This window comes from Polyodon spathula, chromosome 5, assembly GCF_017654505.1.
Source record: "Polyodon spathula isolate WHYD16114869_AA chromosome 5, ASM1765450v1, whole genome shotgun sequence".
NCBI lineage: Eukaryota > Metazoa > Chordata > Actinopteri > Acipenseriformes > Polyodontidae > Polyodon > Polyodon spathula.
In genome coordinates this window covers 14,958,227-14,979,298 of record NC_054538.1, presented here as the reverse complement: position 1 = coordinate 14,979,298, position 21,072 = coordinate 14,958,227, and the positions used below count along the sequence as shown (strand labels likewise).

The 21,072-nt window shown below is 37.8% G+C and overlaps 1 protein-coding gene across 1 annotated transcript; it reads left to right on the top strand.

Annotated features, from left to right (window-relative positions):
• Window positions 1-2,316: 2,316 nt before the first annotated feature.
• On the top strand, window positions 2,317-20,254 carry LOC121315605 (syndecan-1-like). The gene is made up of 5 exons (XM_041249839.1): window positions 2,317-2,498; window positions 18,066-18,135; window positions 18,494-19,158; window positions 19,476-19,635; window positions 20,043-20,254. The coding sequence occupies exons 1-5, from the start codon at window positions 2,433-2,435 to the stop codon at window positions 20,207-20,209; spliced, it is 1,128 nt and encodes a 375-aa protein (XP_041105773.1). The 5' UTR covers window positions 2,317-2,432; the 3' UTR covers window positions 20,210-20,254.
• The last annotated feature ends 818 nt before the right edge of the window (window positions 20,255-21,072 follow it).

Sequence of the window (21,072 nt, the reverse complement as noted above, 5' to 3'; positions counted from 1 at the left end):
ACTGCCAAGAGAGTTCAGCTTCATTGGTATCTGCCTGCCTTCAGCTGGTGTCTAACCAGTACAAGTCAATGTAAGTTCACAAGGCAAACCAACCCCAGCTGCTATTCCACTCTAGCTGACAGGTGGACAAAGGTACGTGCAACTCTGTGTTCATCCAAGATGACTCTTTCCACACTCCAAGCTGTAGAGCCTTTACTAAAGACATTTTTAAATGTATTGAAAGGTTTATTATCCACTCACCTCCTGGGATCAAAGACTGGTTTAAAGATCACAACAGAAACCCCATTGCACAAAAACACAGGTAACATTAAGACATCAAAAAATGCTGTGCAGAATAACATTGCAAACAATTATTTCTGAAATCAATGGGAAACTAATTTATAAATACATTTTTTCACATTGAAAAGAACAATGAAGCTAACAGGACAATATTCTCTGGACAATACAGTAGTGGAAATAGTTAAACACATTGATTCGAGGGGGCCTGCTGGTCTGACATGCATTTCTTGCTGTTTAAATGATTTTCTGATAAAAAAAAAAAAAAAAATTTAAAAAAGATTTAGAAAGTGAAAGGCAGAATTTCAAGATAATATAAAGATGGCTCTGGAACCTTTTTTCCCAATATTTCGTTTTTGTTTGTATTTCAGTCCTTAAGATTCTCATGTGTGATTGGTGCTCCGAAGAACTAGCCCATGGTTCGAATGATTTGTTAACTATGTGTGTGTTCGCTGTGCCTTACAATAATGACGCTCCTGGTCACAATGGAAAGCATGGACCATCAAAAGGAGAAAATCAGTGGTTTAAAAGAAGGAGGTCCACCTGCAAAGCAAGCACTGAAAATGAAGAAAAAAAGGGAAATAAAACATGAAAAGGTTTATAATGGGTCAAACTTCAAAAAAACAAAACCCTTGCACGGTATACATCATGATACATTTGTCGATATGTGTCAGATCTTTTTTGGACAACCAATCAGTAATGAAACAAAACCAATTCTCACATGCCAGACACACAGCAACCATTGACAGTTACACCCCCACAGGTAGTTTACAGGAGCGCTACTGTGGGGTGAGGGCTATCAGAGTCATCATTAGGGCTCCACCATGCTCATACCCTTAACAAACCCTTTCCTAGTTTTGTTTAAAAAAATCTCTTACAGCCACTCTCAAATACTGCTTCTTAATCCACCTTGTGAGTGGCTCTGAATCCAAGTTAGGATGCTCGAAGTTAAGCCCTTCTAAGATAACAGAATTCAAGAAGAAACTGTCATCCTCCTTGATAATGCTTTGCATTACTATTTTACTTGTATTCTTTGGTCTTGTTTTCATAGGCCTTTTTAATTATTTCATTTTAAAGTGCTTTGTGATTTTTCTGCCATGAAAGCCGCTATAAAAATTAAAATTAAAAAAAATTATTTGATTGACTGATTGATAATATTAGTATTAGTATTATCATGCAGAATTGGATTGCAATTAAAGCAACAACAACAAAACTAAAAAGACAAAGATTGTATAGACATTTATAAAAATTGTACTTTAGCTGTACCGGTGTGGTGTTATTTTGTGGTATGCATTAAAAACTGATACACTGGGTACTGTAGTTGCCCGGGCATATGCAAATGATTTTAGCTTCCACCTGAAAGGGGTACGATTTACTGAGTTTGGCCCTTAAAGTTCTTTTTAACAAAAAAAAAAAAAAAAAACATTTTTACAATTCAGCAAATGTATGTGACTTTAATTGATAAGCAACAAATTGAGTCATCTAAAACTGTAAAGACATACGATTTTGTGGGTGAACTACAGTTTGTCTAGTTCGTAATGATTTGTGAAGTAGTCAATCACAGCATTTACAGCTTACCATTTTCTGACGTTACATGGGTCAAGTTTTTGGTATGTGTACCCCATTCTGACGATGTACCCCGTTATGGCTCTACACTAGAACGTATAGAATGTCAAGCATCCTTAATAGCAGCTAGACACATCTGTACTCTGCTAGTACTGCTATTTTACTTTTATTTATGGTTTATTGTAATTGTATCGACGATTACTCTGAAAAGTATATTTAAATTTTAAAAAAGAAAGAAAAACGTTTTATTTACGTAGGCCTATATTTGGTATATACCACGGTTATGTTTAGTGGTTCTAAATCCGCAGTTCCTATTTTTCTCAGTGAAAGCGGATGTACCCATACTTAGTCTGGTGGATAATTGTGATAAACTCACCTTTTAGGAAATCGGGTGTTGGCACTCTGTAGAGAGGCGGAGTCCACTGAGGTAATTTGATAGTGACTGATAGTCCCCCGTCTCTACATAAAGCGTGTTAACTGGTTCGGCAAGAAGAAGTTTAAACGTATCTGTCTGTATGCTATTGTTTTAGAGCAGCGCAGATTACATTTACACGTCGAGAAAAATAACACTTTTAAACGAAGAAAGCGAAATGAGGATGTCACGCACCACGATACTCGTGTACTATATCGCCTTGTGGATTTCTGTTGCTCTTTCGGTGAGTTTTGCGTCTTTGTCTAACAGTGTTTTAAGTATGTAGCTTATATTGTTTCCTTGCGTGTAAACCAGAAAATTGTTTTAAATGAAGGCAAGATTTGAGACTCACGTGTTTTCAACAATGGGGGAATCCATTTCTGCTTGTTTTCTTTAACACAGAGATAAATTCATACTCAAATTTAAAATACTCGATTTGGTGGCATTCGCTTTTGTGGCTATATAATAGTAATATGTTAAGAAATAAAGTAACCGAGATGAAGATTGAGTAATCGTGTTTTAAATAAACTTCCACAGTGTAACGCAGTAAAAAGTTTAACATTTTTAATTTGCCAAGACAATTAAATCTTTCATGCATAAGTGGAGACGCGTAAGTTTTAAAATGCCACAAGCTGGAGCATGTCAAAACTACACATTTTACAAACATACTGTTATCTCTAGTCTTATTTATTAGTTTTCTGTTGTTGTGGTTAGTCAGTCACTTATTAAAAGCAAAAGGGAGAACAATGAGGAATCCAACTAACTATATTGCTTGTCACCACTGCCGCAGGTGGAATGTTTAGGTGACGATATACAATTTACAGGAGAGAGAGAGAGAGAAAGAGAAAAAAACAAACACATCATCATAATTGCAGCTGTGTTGATCATATAGTCCTGATGTCAGTGTGTCAAAGTATGGGAATGCTTCCTATACAAGTAAAAGATCAAAATATTGGTAGCGGTCAGTAAACTGGTGCCAAGATGTAGACTGTTTATCAACGAAAATTAATAAACATAAAAAAAAAAACTTGTCATTTTTGGAACCACTGCTCTAAACCCATTGTCAGTGTTCTCGTTTGTGTACACCCGTGGTGCACAACTTGGGGACATGGAGGGCCGGTGCCCCTCCTGGCTTTTGTTCTAACCATACCCTAAAAATGAAGCTTAATTGGACCAATTAAGCATCTAAGGTCCAATAAAGTACTTCTAGGGTGCAGTTGGAATAAAAACCTGCAGGGACACCGGTCTTCCAGATCAGAGTTGTGCACCACTGGCGGACACGCTGTGTAATTCTTTGGAGCATTTTTAACCTATTTGAATTCTCTTACAACTATCTTGTAATGACTTTACTCGAATTGTTAGCCCCAATAGTGAATTTTAAATGTAATGTATCAAATAGCATAAATACAGATTGTGATTTTTCAAGAAACATTCTTTGAAAAAATCAATTCATTCTTAATGGGTTATGGGTGCAGAGAACAGTAGCAGGGTCTCATGTTTTTCCAACCAAGGCAAACATTGTCATATAAATAAGTCTCATTCTTTAGTTATACATATGCAATGCTGAACATGTCCTGGAATGCAAAGCAAAACCAAGCCAGGTAGGAATTTGAAGTCTTCAATGGTTATTGCTGTGGTTCCAGGAATCTTATAGCAAGGGTCCCTAATGCAGTGGTACTTAACTCTGGCCCTCTAGATCCAGTCCAGGTTTTTGTGCCAAGCAGGTTCAGTGTAGTTAATTAAAGCTGTTAAGGAGAAATTAACTAATTCATGACCTGGTTGGAATAAAGACCAGGACTGCAATAGATCTCGAGGGCCAGAGTTGAGTACCACTGTCCTAATGCCTTAGCAGTTTTACATAGGTTATACCAGGAAACCCTGGTCCTTGAGAGCCCCAATTTAGGTGTCTTTACATCATCTGTGATTAAACGTCTGGAACACCTGTTAATCTTAACTAATTAAGCCAATACTTGGTTATATTAAGTAACTGAGCTCGGTTGAAAGAAAGACCAGTATTGGAGACCCCTGCGTTATACGGACAAGCCATTGTGAAAGAGAGGACCAAATGCTTTTCTTAAGTTCATTCATACAGTATATGTAATCCTGTATTGCATGGTGGAACAACGGTATCTGTTGGTTTCTTCATCCTGTCCAGTATGCTCCATGACTAAATACAATGGCAGGGGTGGCCATCACTGGTCCTGGAGAGCCCCAATCCAGCCGGTTTTATAGGTCGGTGGTTTTATACCCCGGTCCTGGCACTGTCCCTACTAGTTTTAGTTCCAACTGAACTCTCATTTACTTAATTAGACCCTTGATTGAAATTAGTTTAATTAGACCTTTTATAATTGTTTTCAGCTCTTAAACACTTTGAGTTTAAGTTCCTTATAAAAAAAATATTATAGCTAACCAGGACTAGGGTTGAAAACCACTGTTCTTGGTAACCCTTAATCATAAATTAACTAGGAACAATTCATTTGACTAGTTAAGCAGTAATGTTTTCAATTTAAGTACTTATTTGTTCACTTAAGTAATTTTTTAAAGAATTTAACAAACCTGAACACCTGCAGCTCTTATGGACCAGAGCTGACCACTTCTGATTCAGTTGAACAAATTAACTTGCTAAATTGATCAGCGACTTAAATTCTTCAGAAATTTGATTTAAGGGTTGCCTAACAAAACCTGCTGGATTGTGGCTCTCCAGGACCAGGGTTGGATATCCCTGCAGTACTGGATTGATTTCCGTAGCACTTTTAATGGCAACCACCATTATTTATGAATCGCAGTTATTTGTGTCAGATTTTAAAATCTATATTTTTAGTGTGTGAGGATACTGAACGGGGTATGAGGTGGTTCAACTTGCAGTATTGTGAAAAACTGGGGGAAGAGATGGACCGGTAAATCAAACAAACTCTACAAGCTCTTCAGTTTTATTCCATGATTACAGTGAATTGAAAGCCTGTCTTGAGAGAACTGCAGAGTCATTCATTTATTTTGCAAGAAAAAGCTAATAGCACTCGGTTCAAATGTTCTGCACAGCAATTCTGTAGCAGCAGTATGATTCTGGGGTCTCAAGCAAGGCAGTCAGGTGGCAGCGAGAGGTAATTGGTAAAAGAGAGCTCTAACCAAAATAAACAGTGCTTGAGAAACAGAACCTTGATATAAGGAGGATTAGCCTCCAACCACTGTCCCAGTAATAGTTAAGGGATGGAAATAAGAACCCTATTGCGGAGCAGTTTCCCCCATGCCAGGTTTTAATATGCTTGATTAGCCAAAATGTATAAGCAAAAACTTGTGTGTCTTGTTAAACCCATAGTAAAACCAGGAATGGATACAACTTCTGTGGAATGGGAGTCTTTCAATCCTTGCTGTACCAGACACCCATTTGAGAGTGTAAGAACGCATCAACCAAGACATTGGTGAACATTTTTCAGGTACAGACAAAATGGTGTAGTTTAGTATTTAGTGAGAGAGTGTATAAAGTGGCGTAAGTCTTTGTTTTGGAGGTTTACTGTGCCCATCCCTGTGTTTTACACAATGCTTAATTTGAAATGGCTTCACTGTGGCCAGAATGTCTTGTGTATTGACAGTAGACACACCTGGTTCCTTTTCAGACAACAAATACTTGTTGTGGTGTCTAATTAAATATTTAAAATCGCACCTTCGTCTAACATGCCTCCTAACTCGTTCAGGCAAACTAGTATTGGCACATTCTTTGTAGTATAAAGCTGTATTCAGTTTTGTAGACAACTCGCATAATGAATGTTTTATTACTTTTTCAACCATGTACTCAATATTTATTTTAGCCAAAATGACTTACAAGTGTTACAGGGCAAAACAGTATTTAAATATTGTTTACTGTAAGTGTAAATTATGCTACTGAAGTACAGTATACAATAAGATGCAGGAAGTTAGGATTAACACTTTATATGCAATGACACAGTAGTTCAATAGTACAAGGATATTGTCTGTGTGGCTTCAGAAAGCACTGTCTGTTAAAATACTTCACATACAGTATCACTTTTTGCTTGAAATATGAGAATTGTGAAGTATGAGTGTGAAATAGTCTGTCCATTGCTGCACAAGTTTCCACCTTTGTAAGTGAAACTTCTGGTGAATATTTTGAGTTGGTATTTTTATTATAACCATTTCAGCCCCTTCTTGCCACACAGTGCTTTTAAAAGCAGATACCTTTTGAAATATGTAGAGCCACCAAAATTCATACCCATGTTGATTTTCTTGGATACCTTTCATGTATAAATGAATGATCAAGGGTCATCCAAGGATTCCCCCCCCCCCCCCCCCCCCAAGCAGTCCGCTAGCTCCACAGGAAAGTACAAATTAAGATGTGACAGGTGGTATCAAGTTGACTTGCACACAATGAAGTCATCACAGGGATCTAACTCTGGATATTTCACTTTTGAATCTTTAAAGATTCCTGAGATTAAGGATGATCAAAAAAATAAAATTGCCAGGTGGAATTACAATTTCAGGGCATAGTCAATCCAAGTATGGGAAAGAAAACATTTTTTGATAAATGCTTGAAAATGTAAATAAGTCTTAAGACTGTTGTGTGACTTCTGTCTTTTAAAGTGCCCTCTGAGGGGGGAGCGGGGAATTCTTGACCTGTGTGGAGGCAACAGGGTAAAAAAAGGGTTCACATTTTCCAGTGCTTATAAACTCTGGCCCAATTCATTTGCTATACTCTAGTGGGCCTCGCAGAGTTAAACAGTGCTAGGTACCACTCCTATGACTCGAGCCAAGGCAAGCCCCCCGCCCTCCAAAAACATATTGTAACCATGCAGAACCCCTATCTTAGGTGCCGCGACGGTTTTAAAATCAGTTTCCCTATAAGTTCATTTCACTCCAATGATTGTGCAGTTGAAGGTAGAACAGTAACGACTTGTCCTTTTTACCACTTTGGTCTACATCCGTGCAAGAACTCCAATTAGCGTGTGATGTACAGGAACAGTTATGGGGAGGGGGGTCGGCCGTATTGAATGAAAACCATTTTGCAGATAAGAGTTCAGTTGAGATTTACATTGGAGTCATTCCAAGTCATTTTTCAGCAATTAGTTTTTGCTTTTTCAAGTTTGTACTGCTACCAAGCAGAGTAGGACCAGGAAGACGACGCAGGATGTGATCAAAAGGCACATGGCATTCATTCAGTTGAGCATGCCATTACCACATGTCTGTGGAAGTTTGTGTGACAACACAAACCACCAGACCTTTCTGTGATCGCCTCCCATTCTGTATCATACAGATACCAGGCTGCGGACTTTTGGTATCAAACAATCGACAGGCCCTGCTCAAGTAGTGTTGAGTGTTTAATAGCTTTAGTGGAAATGTAAAAATTTCACTGCCCTGATGTTTTGCTCAGCTAATGTTTTCAGTTGGTGTGTCAATATTTGGTTTACTGCAGCAGCTTCCAGACTGGCTCTTGAATGCAAGTGATGAACATGGTCCATAATGGACCAGACATAAGATGGCTTCTCTGAAATTTGTTTGAATGACTAATATTAAATCCTCATGCTTTTGAGACCCATACATAGCATGGACAGTGTGTAGTTCTGATAATCCCCAATGGCATAAAGCTACACGACACTTTTGGCACAATACATCATGATTACAGCTGTCCACAATGTACTTCTTGGACACCGTTAATTGCTGTTCTGTTTACTTGAGGTAGAATTGCATTGGTAAATGTCTCACATTCTACTCTGAGGAATAAGGGGGTCTGTGTGTTACTCACCAAGTCTAATTCTACCTTCATGTTGATGTATTTTGGTCAGTGACTATGCTGGAAATGTCTACTTAGAGAAATCATTTGACTTCTCTGTCCTGCACAAAGTTCTTTCTTGCTAGTTTTATACTGTTGCAATTGTTCTGATGCACAGTAACTTCCAGATGGGACCTATTGTTTACTGCACTGTAGTTTTTAGTTGAGGAACACAAATTTGAAATATTAAAATGGATTTTTCTGTCTGCATTGTTAGAGGTAGTGATATGATGCTGAATGAATTTCAGCCTCAATTATGCTCTAGTTCATTCTTTGATCCCCACATGCAGTAGACCTGACGGCTTGCATCATGGATGTGTTTGACGATCTGTCTTTGCCTTTATTTTTTTAGTCCCTGTTAAGGTTGCTTAGTCTTATTTTGTCATAACATGTGTAAATTACCCAGTAAAACCATGTGATTTAACAGCTTGAAGGCTAAGAGTAGTAAAATTAGGGTAGTTTCCACATCAAAATTTAACTGAACTGTTTACCATTGCATCCTTCAAAATGGCAGATGGTGTGGTGGCACACGTCTTTGAAACGATTTACTACATAATATAATTAAGCAGACTTGATGAACTCTGTGGTTAGAGGTCCAGCTGTTTTAATTGTCTTGTTGAAACTGAAGATCGGAGCATTAATTCTATCCAGCATGATGGAACTAGCTATTGGTTACAAATCTGAAAGACTATTTAAAAAAAAAAAGTCATGAGCAAGCCTGCTCTTTTGAATCTGCTGGAATGTGATTACAGAACTAGAATTCAAACTAACTAAAACTTTTATATTTTGTAATGGTAATTTGATTGTTGAATACCTGATTTTTATTCTCTCTCTAGCTTCGTCGTCGTCCTTATGGAATAAAACCTTTACCCCAGCTGAGACTGAAGCTTGTGGTTTTCTGATATCTTTGAAAAGCCAGGACAGTATCACAGCTGTTGAGTCAAATTCAAATAAAGTAGATCGGAAGTATTTGTCAAATATTTCTAAGGAACGCACCATGTAACAAACAATTTGTGGGGACTTCAGATTCCTCATTCACCTGTTTCTTACTATTTTGTGAACGTCTATAGAGATTTATATTTTTAGAGCGATAATAGAACTATAGTGGTTTTGCAAATGAAGGATGCTAGATGTTGGAACACACTGATTTAAGAACTTAACGGTATTGAAGACTGAGAACAGTAAATCAAACATAGCTGTAAATAGTTGTGGAAAATGTTGTAATATTGAACGTAATATTGAATCTGAAAGATGCTTCTATAAGTAACATGTTAAGTATTATAGACATTCAATTAAAATGCTATATAATTAAAATGGTGCTTCATGATAACTTCACAGTGGTAAGTTCTTAACATCCGCATAGCACAGAATCTGTTAAAGTAAGGATGTAATGTCACTGAAAAAATAACTGTCCACAAAAAAGAACTCCTGGTCTTTCACAGGAACAGGGTTTCTTAAATAAACAGCACCAAGATACGGCTTATGCCCTTGGTGTTCAAGTGTGGTGCAGTCTTAAGTTAGGCTTTGCTGTTTGTAGGGGGAGGGTTATTCATTTTATTGATGGGCAGGATTGGCATTGTGACATTCTTAACCTGTAGGCAAAAGTGCTGTGTTCTTAACAAGCAACTCTCGGGTGTTTGTCCACATTTTTACAGAAGCTTTAATGTTGTACGTGAGCCGATTCTCCTGGATTGTTTGGTAGTTGAAATATCACAAAGTTTAAGATTGTTAGGCATATCAGCAGATGACTTGTGTGCATGCTCGCACACACACCTTGTCCTATGCCAGCAAAACAAACATGCACAACACTTTGTTACTGCAGTATCCAAGGCTGTAATACAGTAAGGTGATATCTGAGGTACTTCACGCTCGAATATCTCCTTTTATGGTTTACAAAAAGAAACTAAAGGTGATTAAGGCAGACTCTATGATACATGACCGTTATTGCCTGGGTACTAAAAACAAACCCTCCAATGTAATGCCTTAATGACAAGTTTTTTGTATTTCTTGTTGTGAGGTGGCTTTGCTGTTGTATGTTGAAAAAAACGAGAGTAAATGGAGAGTGTCTTCTGTAGAACAGCCAGTTTGGGTGCTGTCTGGGTTATGTAGCCATGGTTGAGGTTACCAGGTTCTCTGTTCATTAGAGGTGTCAGTTTGGAGAGTTGATGGAGAAACTGGTTGAAACTGGGGAATTGGATGCTTTCAAAGTAAGTTGTATCGGGTCAACAGGTGCTGGCCTGAGGACAGAAAGGGAATGACCTAATAAAATAAGCTTGGCTTATTAAAGTAGCATGGAGAGAAAGCCAGTTGTGGTTACAGCCTTTCTTGGTTTTCATTTTTTAAAGCAGTACATTTATGTATTGCTCAGATTTAGAGCAGATTATGATTTGATTATCAATGATCCATATTTTATAAACTCTTTCCAATTACTATTTTACTGCCATGTATTTTTTTTTTTTTTGGATGTATGGTAATTTTTTTTCTGTGCACCAAAACTTGCCAAATGCATTGCATATCATTCGGAAATAAAAATACCCATGTAATTTGTTCTGAAGGCAGTTTAGTCTGGTTTCTTATTTCCTTGTCTGTTCCTAATGAGGCTTTTGTTTTGAGTTGCAGGAAGTTGCTTAATTGCCTTCCAGACTGCCCAGTGTATGGATTCGGGTCCAGCAAGCTAACCTCACCTGTGATGACAGGGGACTTCTCTTCTGTCATCAGGATCAATATAGGATAATTCCAGGCTTGATGAGTACATTCCTTGGGTGCCAGAGAAAGAGATTCAATGCACTCTCTCTCGTTTCTGCAGACCATCCCTTAAACACAAACAATAGCCAGATTAATGTCTGCAAACAACTTTTGAAAGATCTGGGGGTAGATGTGGGCATGGGGAAGAACGGATCGATACCTGTGCAGATTTGTAAAGGAATGTATCTCCTTTGAGAACACAAGGCCTATTATGTGACTTGTATTCCCAGGCAAATACTGTTCTTTCCCTAAAGAGCCATGGGGTCATAAAATTTGGTTTTAGGACTGTTGCTGGTTTAGCTAATCTTGAATTAATAGGAAATCATATTTTCTATGCTTTTATGAAAGTTATGATGGCACATTGTTCCACAGGCAGCTGTCCACACGCAGGTAAATATGTTAAAATGTGTTCCAAATTATTTTTTTTTTAAATAGTACAGTAATCCGTCGCTTGTCCGGCTGTCACATATCCACCCTAAGTGCTTATCTGTCATGATCAAGCTCTTCAGCAACATTAGTTTGTTATTGAACAGAGATTAGTTCAGATATTATAGATCATACCAAAGTTTTCATACACTGTATGTGCTCCGTGAGCTGCCGTTGCTGGTAGTGTTGCATGAGCTGTTCAGTGTGTTTATGTAAATAAATCCTGTTCGCCTGCCGGGCGTATCCGTCTCAATTTCCTGCCTGTGAATGCACGCACCCACACGGCAGACGGCTACTCTCACAGGCATTTAATACCCTGTATCTTTCTAAACAAGGGATTTAAGGGAGCTCCTAATAAAAGCTTCATCTCAAAACAGCAATTGTATGAAAATATAGTAATTGTTACAGTTGTGTGTAATGGTGTTTAAGAGTATTCATTCATCCGACTTCTTGCATATCTGGCCTTTCTCTGGTCCCACCGCAGTCGGGTATGTGACTGATTACTGTACTGCTTTGAACACTATAGCAGATTCTAGTTGTGTATAATTTATATAAAAACTTGAGAAACTTGGACTCTCAGCTTGGCTTAACTTGACTCTTGGCAGTAATTCAGTATCTAGTTGCCATTCTATTTCACCTTGGTATTAAACATGAAATATCATGCAACTTAAAACCCAATGCAATAATGAAGTATGGACGTTGCCAGCAGAGCTACAGCCCACTGAAATTAGTCCTGTGCATAGATCCCAGACACTGCTGAACAGGGTAGGCTACAAGGCTTATCTTTTGAAATCGCCTGTTAACCCATAGCAAAAAAGACTCTTGCCTAGCTCGGGTGAAATATTGAATGAACCTATCTAGGTCTGAGTATCTTGCTGTGTTCGTACCAAAACGAGTCGTACTGTAGCTCGGTTACCATCAGTTTCTTAATGGCTTTAAATTATACATAACTTTTTTGTTTTCATGAGTAATCGGCTTGCATCACTAATGTTAAAATATGAAACTAAATCGGTGTGTGTAATTTGTCACTGTTGCCAGTGTGCAGGAAAGGATGATAATTGAAGGTGATTTTGCATTTTGATATCCTGGCAGTAGATGGCATTGCTTTATTTGACTGTAAAGTCACTGATGGATGTGGCTGTAGAGTAGCAGAAAGCCTATCTTTTGGCTGCCTTTCCCAGCTTCAGTTGCATTAGATACTGTATTCAGTTAACATCTAATAACAAAAAAAACGTATGGCCTTAACCTGTGCTGCGATTAGTGGCAGAACACTCTGCCGTGGCGCTACCTAATTTTTTTTTTTTTTTTTTTTTTTTTTTTTAAATGGCTCTATTGCACTTGCATCGAGGGCCAACACTGGCTCTAGAGGCAATGAATTCAACTGCATGCAAGTCCTATAAGGACTGAAAACCTACGTTGTTCCTCAGTACTGTGATTGTAGCCACCTGTAAGTGAAACGGGTAACAGTGCAGTTTGCGCTTGTGATTTAGATGTTTCTGTTGTAAGTGCTGTACAGCAAAATAAACTCTTCCCAAAAACAAGTTTTTAATTATTCAGCCACGTACCATTTTTATACAGCAAATCAAAAACTTTCCAAATTTCAACGATTCTTTTAAATACATGTTAATGACTCAAGCAGTTGGTTGCTTTGTTTTGCAGCTTTCTGCATTTCCATGCACTCCTGCATCTGCCTTCTCTGTTCCTCTGTTTAAGTCTTACAATTTAAGTAGTACTTCTTTTTTTTTCTTCTCTCCAATATGATTCAAGTCTTAGTGTGTGTGTGTATATGCGTTTGTTTTTAATATGCTGCTGGTTCCATGGTAATGTAACACTGCAAAAGTAGCAATTTTTAGTAAAATGTTTAACATTACCAAATTAATGTCTTAATGTTTAATGTTGCGGTGCGCTCTCGGCATGCAGGTAGTTCAATAGAAAGTGCTGTGTAACACTCCTGGAGTGCTCTGCCTATCAAGTGCATCCCTGTTACAGCTTCTGTTTTCCAAGACCTATGTATAAAATCTCTTGTATGTCTGTTGCAGAAACAAATCCAAGAGAAGACGAGACAAACAAGTATAGGCAGTAAGACTCAAGATGAAATTGGTAGCTTTTCTAGCAGTTTAGTACACTATCTACAGTAATGGGTCCTGTTAATGTTGGATGTGAAGCAGGGCTGAGTACAACTGCATTCAAATGCATATACATGTAAGTCTTATAAATGTGTGCACCTCAGTTTCATTTAAATGCAACTTTGCAAATACTGATTATTCAAATGCATTTATCAAAATTTATACAAAAACGCCTCATCAATAGTTGCAAACACTTGTAAGGTCTCCATTAAAGGATACATAAGGACCTTTTTATTTTGTTGCATGTTCCCATGTGTTGCTACAACTGTTTATGTAAGGTGCATTTATTTATTTTTTTGCATTTTGACCACTTTTTTTTACATTGCATTCCCTGCCTCAAGATGGCTTCCCATGGACCTCTGAACTACATTTGCCATCATTCTCCTGCTTATATGTAACTGAGATGGATTTCAGTGAGCAGGAGGGTGATGGGGGGGGGGAAATGTAGTTCTGAGGTCCATGTGGGTACATGGGAAGCTTATCTGCTATTTTAACCCTGTTATTACTTTAATGTCGTATTACTAATAGATGTATCGTTAATTGCGCATAGTTGGTCAAATAGTAACACTTGTAAATGCATTTGATCGATGCATTTTTTTTAAATCTATCCAATAGTTTGCAAAATATTTAGCAAACTGATTCAAATGCGGTGCATATTTTTTGATCTCATTTAATACAAATGCATTTTCACCTGAACCCAACCCTCTTGTGGAGGAAGTTGTTGCTCAACTTACCAAAGCAAGGTGCATAACTTGCCATGATTTGTATTGATATGTGTAAATCGCCGACTTCGTTCCTTTTTTCTGGTAAATCTTTTGTTTTTTTCTTTTCCTTCAGTTACTGTGGAATTGCCACAGATTGCTGCTATGAAAGTCAACATGCATGATTACTATATTGGGAGCTTTAATATAAAATAAGTGAAGCACACTTTTTGGTTGAATAATGTTTAGCATTTCAGACTCCCTTAACCACACAAATAATGTACAATATAATTTCTAAAGTGAAAATACTTGTTTGAAATCAAACTCTTTACACAGTTATCAATTGATTTCTGTTTTAATTAGTAACTTTTTTTATCCTAAAGATGTGGATTTGCAATGATGCGATTGGTGTTGGAGATAGCATTGTTTGTTTTATTTTGCTTCCTGCAAAAGGCCACCAGAAATCTTGTGCTGTAGTATTTCTAACAACCTTACACAGCCTGTATTGTCTATCGGTGTACAATATTAATGTTCTGAAAACCATGTAGAAGTAAGCATGCCACTGTGAATCCTGGATTTCTGAGTAGTGTATCCATATAAGTGACTCTAATCAACAGCATGCTTGCATTAAAAGTTGGTATGGATATTGCACATATCAGTTACCTTTAAGTCAAAAGAACGGTAAGGAGCGGTGTGGCCAGTGCCCTATCCAACTGCAATACCATTTTGTTAGGTGGATTGATCTCTTGTTGGATGAGGAAAGTTTGGTTATGGTATTATAGAAGGTTAGTAATGGTGCATGATATTTCATATTAGAAAGATTAGACATTCCTGATGGAGGTGTGTAGTGTGGTTTTTTTTTTGTTACAGCAACTGAGGCATATTGACAGGAAACCCCACCCACCACAAATTAATTGCTAAGTACAAAATGAACCATTCGATCACCTACCTAAAACAAATGAGTTCATTGCTGGTTTAGCTGTGCCAAGAAGTCAAGCAGATCTTTTAGGATTCTTGTATTGTACACTAATACCTTCCGATATAAGCTAAATCCTTAACTGCTGGTAATTGGAAAATTCCATGTGGACTTTTGTGGAAGCCCGTACTTGATTCTCCTTGTGGAACTGCAAATAAAGGAACGCTATGCTTCTGTTTTGTTTTCCTAATCCTCTTGAAATGCGTAACTTCTGAACTTCTAGCTGCATTACAGTGCCTCATAACTATTCACTCTATTTAATAAACATGGAACTCTATACTTAAATATTGTCCGAGTCACATTTTGATAGATGCTTCATAGGGGTTGTGTGCAAAATGGTGATTTTAGACATGCCAGTACTGCAGGCCCATGTTTCACTGCATTGGACACACATTTAAGCTTCAGCTGCTGTATTCACCTTTGCGGTCCTATGTTGGATCAGGTGTATGCACAACTACAAAGACATGTGATAAATACAGAGAACAAGGAGTGGAGCAGGGCTGGAGATGCAGTACTGAGTGTATTGTTGATATTCAGTGCATTTTATACCTGTTACTGTGAATGAAATTACTTTTAAACGGTGCGTGTGAAAAAAGAATGTTATGGTATACATGTTTTGGTTTTGCTCGCCAACCATTGGTGTGAAAGTTGTGGGCTTGAACCCAAAATGATTGTTTGATATACTACTGGAAAAGGGCAGGATCGTTAATTTATCTGCACATTAGGTAGACCAACTGGTTCAGATCAGAACAGATCCCACAGAGATTTAGTTTAGAAAGCAAATATGCATCTCTTTAAACGTCATGGCTTTAAACGGAAAGGGTAGCTTTTCCTTGCAGATGCAAGGAAAAAATGTTAAACAACTAACTTTAAAGGACCTGGAAGTTGAGTGCACAGCTGCATTGCTGTTTAGCAATTGCTCATTACAGAATGAGCATGCATGTGCTTTCACTATGACAAATGTGTTTTTTCTGGCACATTTTGTTTACGTTACCCATAGTCCCTGTTCAACCACACCTTAAATTGGAAGTGCAGCTTGGCCATGTGGAGCCTGTGAACACGATTGTGAAGCAGCATAAAATGACTGATTTGTTGCTTCAAGCAATTGCTACTTTTAACTGGTTCACTGCCAGTATTGATACATTTATTGTTGGATAGGTCAGAAGACCACATTGAGCAACAGTAGCTTTCAGTTTGGTTACGTTTAAGTGCTAATCATGTATTTCTGAAGTTAAGCATAGTCCAAGCTACTTTCAGTTCCATTGTTTACGCAGTGTCTGTGGCTTGTGTGGATTAATCAAATGTCGGTCACCCTACTGCAGGGGTTCCCAGCCTTAATTACTTAAACCTTTTGCGGTCCATTTATTTAGCACTTGTCAGGTCCAATTTATTTTCACACGCGCTACTTAAAATATTTCAGAGTAACTGGTTTAAAAGGCACTGTATAGCAAAGGACATTCAGTACTGCATCTCCAACCAAGCCCCACCCTTTGTTTGCTGTATTTCACATACCTTTTTATAGTCATGCATACTGATCAATCCTCTCCTGATCACACCAAACTCCTCAATAATGCTGTCCAAGTCATTGTTACTATAACATCTCAAAACTATGCAAATGTGATTCTTTTGAGCGCTGGATGCAGAAGCAGCTATCTTTGTTTGTGTCAGTGTTATCTCTGTGGTGCAGGGGCTATGTGTATTGCTCGGATAGGCTTTATTTTTTCGGGGGAGGGGGGGCTTCATTCAGCTCCTATCGGTCTCACTCTGCTATTGAAAGGTTCTTGGCTTTTTCTGGAGAAAAAAATGACTAGAGACCTGTGCTTGATGTCGGACAGGGTCCAGCATCAGACTGGAAAGGAAATTTGTAATGTCTGACCTGGTTCAACATAGGACCTCCTAAGGGTTAACTGATCCCTTCATTGAACTAATTGGCTTATTAGACCTTTTTCATTTATATCTTAAAGTTGTAGATTTCGAAAACTAAGATTTTAGAAGTAACTTGAAATCTGCAGCTTTCTAGGAGCTGAAAACAAGTAAAAAGGTCTGAGCAAATTATTAGTTCAGTTAAGGGTATGGTTTAGGTAATTGAGAGCTTAGCTGAAATAAAAACCAGCAGTCCTCCAGGACCAGGATTGGGAACCCCTGCCCTAATGTAATTACTACATGCTACAATAACTGTTTTAATTGAAACTTCTTGACAATTAACATGATCTATTTTTAGTTTTAGAAGACACCTCTTGTATTATCTGATCTTCCAAGTTGGGGAATGGGTTAAATAAAGAAATATATGGATCTTCTGACCTTGCACCTCTGCATTTATCATTTGTAAATTAAGTGCTCTATATTTGAGTGGCAGCTTCAGTTTTATTGTGGTTCACTTTTGGTGTACTTGGTACTATTACAGGTCACTAAACTATTGTCAAGTAATACTCCAGGGTTTGTCTAGTTCAGAGGTCTCCAACACTGGTCCTGGAGAGCTACTGTGGTGGCTGGTTTTGATTTCAACCAATCTGTTAATTGAACGTATTGGCTCAATTAGTCAAGATTAACAGGTGTTCCAGATCTTTTAGCCACTGATGTAAAGACACCTATAAAACCTGCTGGATAGGGGCTCTCCAGGACCAAGGTTGGAGACCTCTGGTCTAGTTCATATTCCAAGTAATTCATTTTTGTTAAATTCCTTTGGTAAAAATTGTGAATTGCTGTTTACACCTGGAATTTTACAACTGCAAAAAGAGATTCTCGGGCAGTTAAGGGTTTAGCTTGTATACAAGAATCAAAGATCTGCTTAACAACTGACTTGTCAGCACAGCTAAACCAGTGATTTAACTCATTTGTTTTAGGTAGGTGATATAATTATGTTCATTATGTGCTTTTACACTTTGTGTGGCTTCTGAAATATTAGAAAATACCTTTGTCTTATCTTGCTGTTCTCACTTGCAGGACCATAGTGTTTTTGTTAGTGTAATGCCTGCGATAGAAGCCATGACCTGCGCTCATTCATAATGAATGCCAAAAGTTACAATGTGTCTCATACACTTAATCTTTGTCTCATTAGAATGCTGTTCCTGAATATCTAGATGGATCAGGAGGAGATGATGATGAAGATTTCTCTGGTTCTGGGGATGGTAAGTTGTGGCTTGTGGTTTTTGTGTTTTTTTTTTTTAAATGGGAGTTGGGGTAGACTTTGACACACAAGTAACTTATTGGCTTATATGTGTCTTTTTTGAAGTTTCTGCATATCCCAAATTTTAAACAAGCATAGAAATAAGGTATTCAACAAATTAAAGGAGCATAGTTATAATATTAGTATCAATTTTTTATTTTACAAAAAAAGTTGGCCGTTTTAGCCCAGTGTTCACATTGGGTACAAAACATACAGTATATTCTAAACCAAGCAGTAAAATCATCTTTTATATCTAAATAAAATTAATGTGTGTGTTGTACATCTCTACATTGTATATCTCTCCTTATTTCCATTCCAAGGAGATAGGTCACCAGATGTTACCATGTCTCCCTCATCCTCGGGTGCAACAGAGCAAACTTCCACAATTGTGAAGGAAGAGGTAATAAGCCCTGTAACGGCAACCTCTCCTGAAATGGCTGAGAAAACTACCTCGGAGAAACAAGAAACCACAGAAGGTGCAGTACACGTTCTTGTGGCTGATGCAACGACCTCTGTGCCAGTCAGTACTGTAGAGGCATCGCCCGACCCAACCACTACAGGAGTTGCTTTGCCTGGCATTGTCAGTGACAAGGAACTTTCATCCACAGCTATCAGCTCAACTCTGCCATCTTTGGTTGATGTTAGTAAAACTGTGCCGTTAACCTCTGCCAGCATTATAGACTCTGATGCTAAGCCTGAGAGCACAGCAGACTACACCACATCTGTCAGTATAACGCTGTCTTTATCTTCATCCACCTCCGCTAGTGTCAACGTTGTAGATGCGGATGCTAAACCTGACGATACTGCAGGCCCCGCCACCAGTGTAGGTACAACATCAGCTTCAACTACCAGTGCTGGTATTGTAGATTTTGATGCCAAGCCAGAGAGTACTGCAGCTTCCAATATCAGTGATGGCATTGCAGGACCTAACAAAGGCAGGAAATTGCCTGTGGACACTGAAGACTTGGCAGCAGAGACTTCTCTGGTAAGAACATTACTGTATTTAAAAGGTTGGGCACATTGTGCTGTGCAATTGCAACAGGGTGGAGACAGCAAACATTAACATCAGACACCATTGCACAATACAACAATCGTACTGTTTGTCATTCGTTCCTACAATTTGTCTAATTTTGAGGTGCCCTGAACCATGTTTCCATAGTCTGGCTATTGGTCTTTCCCATAATCTCAAAGCCCCGGTCACTGATGCACTCATCTCACTCAATTGTCATATTTGGTGTACAGTTACACTATGCATGCAAACCTGAAATATATAAAAAAATACTTATTTTTATATTGTTGAAGGATGATATTTACTTGGAAGTCGCCACGTTCTCCGAAACTGAAAACAAAGTCCAAGCTGAAGTACCACAGATCACCCAGTCAAATAACCACCAAGAAGCACCAAAATTAGGGGACAATGCTATGAGCCAAGGACTTCTGGAAAGGAAAGAGGTTCTAGGAGGTAAGAATATAGTCCTTACAATTTCTTTTTACACATTAATGAAGAGAAATACTGCATGGTTCAGTTTACAATAACAACTTTTAGGCAAGCCTCAATGGTGTGATTAGTTATCACTTGATGAACTATGTAGCATCTGCTGTATTTAATTTGAATTAACCTGTTCTACAATAACATTTAAAAGTATTAAGCATAACAATTTAACAAGATCTATGTTGGATGTGCACAAACCTGGGTGCACCTCACTGACTAGTAGAGAAACAATGTATGAATCGTAATTTTGTATTTATTTTGACCCTCAAATACACATGGGGTATTTATTTTTCTCTACATCAGCCCTTTGGGGGGGGGGGGGGGGAATATACATATTACTGCAAACCTAACCCCTGCCCTTTGTCTTTTTCCTACAGGTGTCATTGCTGGTGGAATAATTGGGCTTGCATTTGCTGTGTTGCTGGTGGTTCTGATGGTTTACAGAATGAAGAAAAAGGATGAGGGAAGTTATGCTCTGGATGACCAGAAGCATGCTAATGGAGGTTACCAGAAGCCACAGAAACAAGAGGAGTTCCTGGCATAAAATTCCTTGCAGGACAATTAGTTTGGTTTATTTGCTTGCTCGTTCTGACATGACACAACCCAAATAAACGAATAGCAAGACTATATATTACATATATACTGTGTGTGTATATATATATATATATATATATATATATATATATCTATATATATATATATATATATATATATATATATATATATATATATATATATATAACTATCTATCATATATATATTAGGGCTATACCTAGATATAGTATCTGCAGGCGATATGGACATCAAGCGTAATCCTCTTATCCTGAGTAACGTTGGGACTGCTGCCATTTTACCAAAGGTTTGAGGTTAGCTGTATGTAGGTGAGATTTGGATTACTTGTGTAAACATGTGTGGAGATTAATAATTTTTTTTGTCCCATCAAATTAGAGGAAAAAAAAGCCATTCATGACAAGTTTTTCCTGTTTTCCAATTTTGCTCTTCTGTATATAGTTAATTCTGGACCTATTGGATATACATAGATTTGAACCCTAGCTGCTAAAGGTACAGTTCAAAACTGCTTAAGCTACAAAGGCTGAGTAGCAAAACAAAGAATCACAGTTCACACACTGATAACTTCAGTGCATTTATATGTGTTTTTTTTTTTTCATAAATATGGGTATGTACAAATTTATGGTAGCACCAACCTAATAGGCGCTAACATAAGGCTTAGGATAATGTAATGATGGTGAAAGTGTGTTTTCTCTTTGTTTTGTAAAGCAATTAAAATCCTATATTTCAGTGAGGAAATGTTATCTGATATCTGTGGTTTATAGTTAAATCTCAGAATGGTTAATATCTGTTAAACAACAGTATTGTTTGGTTCTGTATCTTTGAGATCTGATGCAA

Bases quoted from the DNA above. Each gene is read 5' to 3' on its own strand.
- LOC121315605 (XM_041249839.1), top strand. From the start codon at position 2,433: ATGAGGATGTCACGCACCACGATACTCGTGTACTATATCGCCTTGTGG. The intron at 2,499-18,065 runs GTGAGTTTTGCG...TTGTCTCATTAG, and splicing joins GGATTTCTGTTGCTCTTTCG to AATGCTGTTCCTGAATATCT. The intron at 19,159-19,475 runs GTAAGAACATTA...ATATTGTTGAAG, and splicing joins TGGCAGCAGAGACTTCTCTG to GATGATATTTACTTGGAAGT.